The 4013-nt window shown below is 37.8% G+C and overlaps 1 protein-coding gene across 1 annotated transcript in view; it reads left to right on the top strand.

Moving 5' to 3' along the window:
- Nucleotides 1–3494, top strand: part of LOC104820544 — a 5232-nt gene extending 1738 nt beyond the window's left edge. The window contains exons 2-9 of the mRNA XM_010551018.2: nt 65–307; nt 498–711; nt 828–937; nt 1025–1224; nt 1449–1552; nt 1817–2004; nt 2097–2296; nt 2992–3494. Coding sequence (XP_010549320.1) covers nt 65–307; nt 498–711; nt 828–937; nt 1025–1224; nt 1449–1552; nt 1817–2004; nt 2097–2296; nt 2992–3213 — 1481 coding nt within the window. The 3' untranslated portion in view covers nt 3214–3494. The remainder of the gene's footprint in view (nt 1–64; nt 308–497; nt 712–827; nt 938–1024; nt 1225–1448; nt 1553–1816; nt 2005–2096; nt 2297–2991) is intronic.
- The last annotated feature ends 519 nt before the right edge of the window (nt 3495–4013 follow it).

Here is a 4013-nt window from a genome sequence, read left to right as displayed (position 1 = left end):
CTGTTTAGGGTTTTGAGTCCTGCTGATTGATTTGGCGTCATATGGTCGTTATTTGATTTTACAGGTGAAGATGCTCAAGAAGTTCAAGGACCTCAGAGCTTGCAATTGAACGGAAACTCGACTGTAAATGACCTTGACTCTCAGCAAAGCAGCTATAACCGAAATCTATCCTCTGTGGTAGACATATCCGTATTCCCTCCTCCTCCTCCTTCGTATTTTCTTGGCTATACACTTCCACAAGGACATCCATGTAACAGTTTCACATTACCTCCCCCACCAGCAGACAAAAAAAGAACCGGACCACGGCGTAAGATTTAATTCATGATTTCTTTTGGTCTCCTTTCCATTTTGTTACTTTTCTGTATCATTTTTGTTCTTTTTTGTGATCACTACAAGATTCGTCTTGTTTTGATGTTAGAAAGCTCCGAGCTTTACTATACTTTTTCAAGATGGTGGGTAAGCTTGTATTGCTCTGGTATATCTTGTGTTGATTTCAGCATGCCCAGTCTGTTACCTTCCGGTAGAAGAAGCGGTTGCCTTGATGCCAAAAGTTCCGTCATTTTCCCCTGTTCTTAAGAGCTTAAGTTATATATATGAGCAACCGATAAACAAAGAAACAGAGTTTGGAGGGTCTGAATTTGGTGGTTATCCTACGTTGAAGCAGAGGAACGATTCTTTTGACATTAAAGAAACAATGAGCGTACACTGTGGGTAAGTGTCCTTTTGTTCTGTTCCGATTTGTCTGCATGCCAGCTTTTGACTGTTAGATGCTTAAACGGTATTCATCTTTGTAAATTTCACAATTTTATTCATAAAATCTCTGCTAGATTTGTCAAAGGACCTCAACCTGGACGTGGAACTGGATTCGACATTGACGAGGCTGACCTTCTTGAGATGGAGCAGTGCCGCGGGATAGTTGTTGCTTCAGCTGTATTTGGTAGAGTTTGAAAAGATGCTTTTTCTCTCCAGTAAGCTTTGTTGCCCTTCGTTATGGTGTCGTGAAGAAATCTCCTCTTCTTTTCAGGCGCTTTTGACGATGTAAAAGAACCACAAAATATCAGTAAGCAATCCGAAGAAACAGCATGTTTCTACATGTTTGTCGATGAAGAAACTCGTGAATTTCTGAAGAGAGAACGAGGCCTTAACAGCACCAAGAAAATAGGGATCTGGAGAATTGTTGTTGTTCAAAATCTTCCTTATTCAGATGGACGACGCAATGGAAAGGTATGTCGTATTGTCATCACACTGTGATTATTGGTCTTATTTATGGACCTCTCTTCTGAAAGAATGGCTTGTGTCGGGTCGAAGTGCTTATCCATTTTGTAAGTATAGGAGAGTGGGAACCTGTTCTTAGATAGAAAAGCGAAAGAAGAAATTTCAAGTATACTGATTACCTAAATTAGATAGATTTGAGTTATAATATTTACCGAAGCTCCGTTCATGGACAGGTGCCGAAGCTTCTGGTGCATAGGCTATTCCCAAATGCTCGCTTCTCGATATGGATTGACGGGAAGCTTGAGCTGGTTGTAGATCCGTATCAAATCCTTGAGAGGTATATTGTTTTCATATATATCTTGCTTTTCTCTTGAGATTTTCTACCTCAATGATATCACTAGTCTTTAATGTGATATCTAATGTAGGGTTTATGCTTTTTTTTTTCTTTTAGATAGAAACTAGTTCATCCTAATTGTATGTGCTTATGGTTTGAGCTCTCTTATTGTATGATGGTTAATCATGTAAAACTTTAAAAGTTTTAAGCTTTCTTATAAGATTCGAATGGGTCTATGCCTCGATAATCCAACGTCGCTTTTTTCAGGTTCTTATGGAGGAAAAATGCCACCTTTGCAATATCGAGACATTACAGACGGTTTGATGTACTGGTTGAAGCTGAAGCAAATAAAGCCGCTGGTAAATATGACAACGCTTCTATCGACTTCCAAGTGAATTTCTATAAGAACGAAGGTTTGACCCCATATTCCGTGGCAAAGCTCCCGATCACAAGCGGTAAGTGTCATTCCCGTAGTTATCTGAGTGTCTTTTGAATTGCCCTTTGTGGAATCAAGAGCTTATATCTTATACCCATTGGCTGTGCACAGATGTTCCAGAAGGCTGTGTCATTATAAGAGAGCATGTTCCCATCAGTAACCTATTTACTTGCCTCTGGTTCAATGAAGTGGACCGTTTCACTTCCCGAGATCAAATCAGTTTCTCAACCGTGAGAGATAAGATTTCCGCCAAAACGAACTGGACCCTCAATATGTTCCTGGACTGCGAAAGACGGAACTTTGTGATTCAGGTGATTCTTTTATGCACATAGTTTCGTTTCTGATTTGGAAAGGTGCCATAAATCCTCAAGTTTTGTCAGTTTTTACCACTTCCAAGCCTTATTTTGCATCAGATCCCAAATTTACTGAACCTCTGCATGATCATGTCTAGTGAGATGATACATATTCGGTTTATTTCTGTTAGGTATCGTTAAAAGGGTCGATACATATTCGGGTTATTTCCGTTGGGTATTGTTAATATTACCCTTTTATTGATACCCAAAGGAAATTTGTGGTTCATAAAGTTTTGATTCAGGTGAATCTTTTATGCCCATGGTTTGTTTCTGGTTTGGAAAGTTACCATAAAGGTTCAAACTTTGTGTCAGTTTTTGTGCATCAAGATCCCAAATTTAGTCAAGCTCTGCATGATCATGCCTGGTGAGATTGATTCATATTCAGGTTATTTCTGTCGGGTATCGCTAGTATTACCGTTTTAACGATACCCAACGGAACTTTGCGATTCGGGTTATCCTTTTATGCACATTGTTCCATTTCTGGTTATAAAGGCTCAAACTTTGTGTCGGTTCTTACCACTTCCAAGCCCTTTTTGCATCAGATCCCAAATTTAGTGAATCTCTGCATGATCATGCCTTGCGAGTTCGATACATATTCGTGTTAATTTCCGTTAGGTATCATTAATATTACCGTTTCATCCGTTTGACTGCAGAGATATCACCGAGCGGAGCAAGAGATGTTGGCGAGGAGACGAGCTCCCGTGGCGAATAATCCTCCTCCACCGCCTTTGAACGGCGACTTGCCCCGGAAATTGTCATACGGAAGCCGAGTAAGGGAAAGGATCGTGAACACGACTCCCGTTAGGAGGCGTGGGAGAGATCGGAGATCGAGTTCGAGGCACAGGAAAGCTTCATTGCCTTCTACATTATTGTGAGATTCCATTCAAAGGCTCATGAAGGAAGGAAACCCTACCAATTTTTTCTAGGGTTTCTTCTTCTTCTTCTTCATGGGCTCTCCATTACAGCCATTTTCATTCTCTACCACACATTTTCCAGTTTTTTTTTTTTTAACCTCACAGCCTGTTCTTCAAGTTTTCTTGTTCATCATCTTCATTACTATTCAGGATTCAAAATCATTATTTTTTTAATGTATATAGATATGATATTTATACACAACCGTTGTTGTACTTTGGCGAATAAATTATAGTTTTGCTAAGTCGTGAAAGGACATGAGTGATCAAAGAGTTCATCCGAGGTTGTCGTTTGATTAGCTCCCATTACCATTCATGGACAAATTTTATTCGAGTTTTTTTTTTAAAATCTTTTAATTAAAATAAACCTTAAGAAGTTAGTGTTCCTTTGTCCTTAGAGAAATTTGTAAAGATATTATAAATTGGTATATCCGGATATTTGGTATTATATATATATGTATATATATATATGAGGATGTCACATAGTATGAATTTTAGTTAAAGTTGTTATACGGGTTCGATTAAACATATAAAATTATATTCGAACCAAACTTAATATAGGAATATATAAAAACCCAATTACAAAAAAATATATAAAAGCTAATTCAAATCTAATATAAAAAATCAAATTTAATACAGAAATCAAGTTCGAAAACAGTCTAAACCAGATTTGAATCCAAACAGAATTTAGACAAAAAAAAATTGAAACCAAACTAAATTCAAGTAAATGAATCTAAGCAAAAAACAATTCAAACTTAATTAGA

Source organism: Tarenaya hassleriana, unplaced genomic scaffold (assembly GCF_000463585.1).
Source record: "Tarenaya hassleriana unplaced genomic scaffold, ASM46358v1 Cleome31, whole genome shotgun sequence".
In the NCBI taxonomy this organism is placed as follows: Eukaryota; Viridiplantae; Streptophyta; class Magnoliopsida; order Brassicales; family Cleomaceae; genus Tarenaya; species Tarenaya hassleriana.
This window is presented reverse-complemented; position numbering and strand designations above follow the sequence as displayed.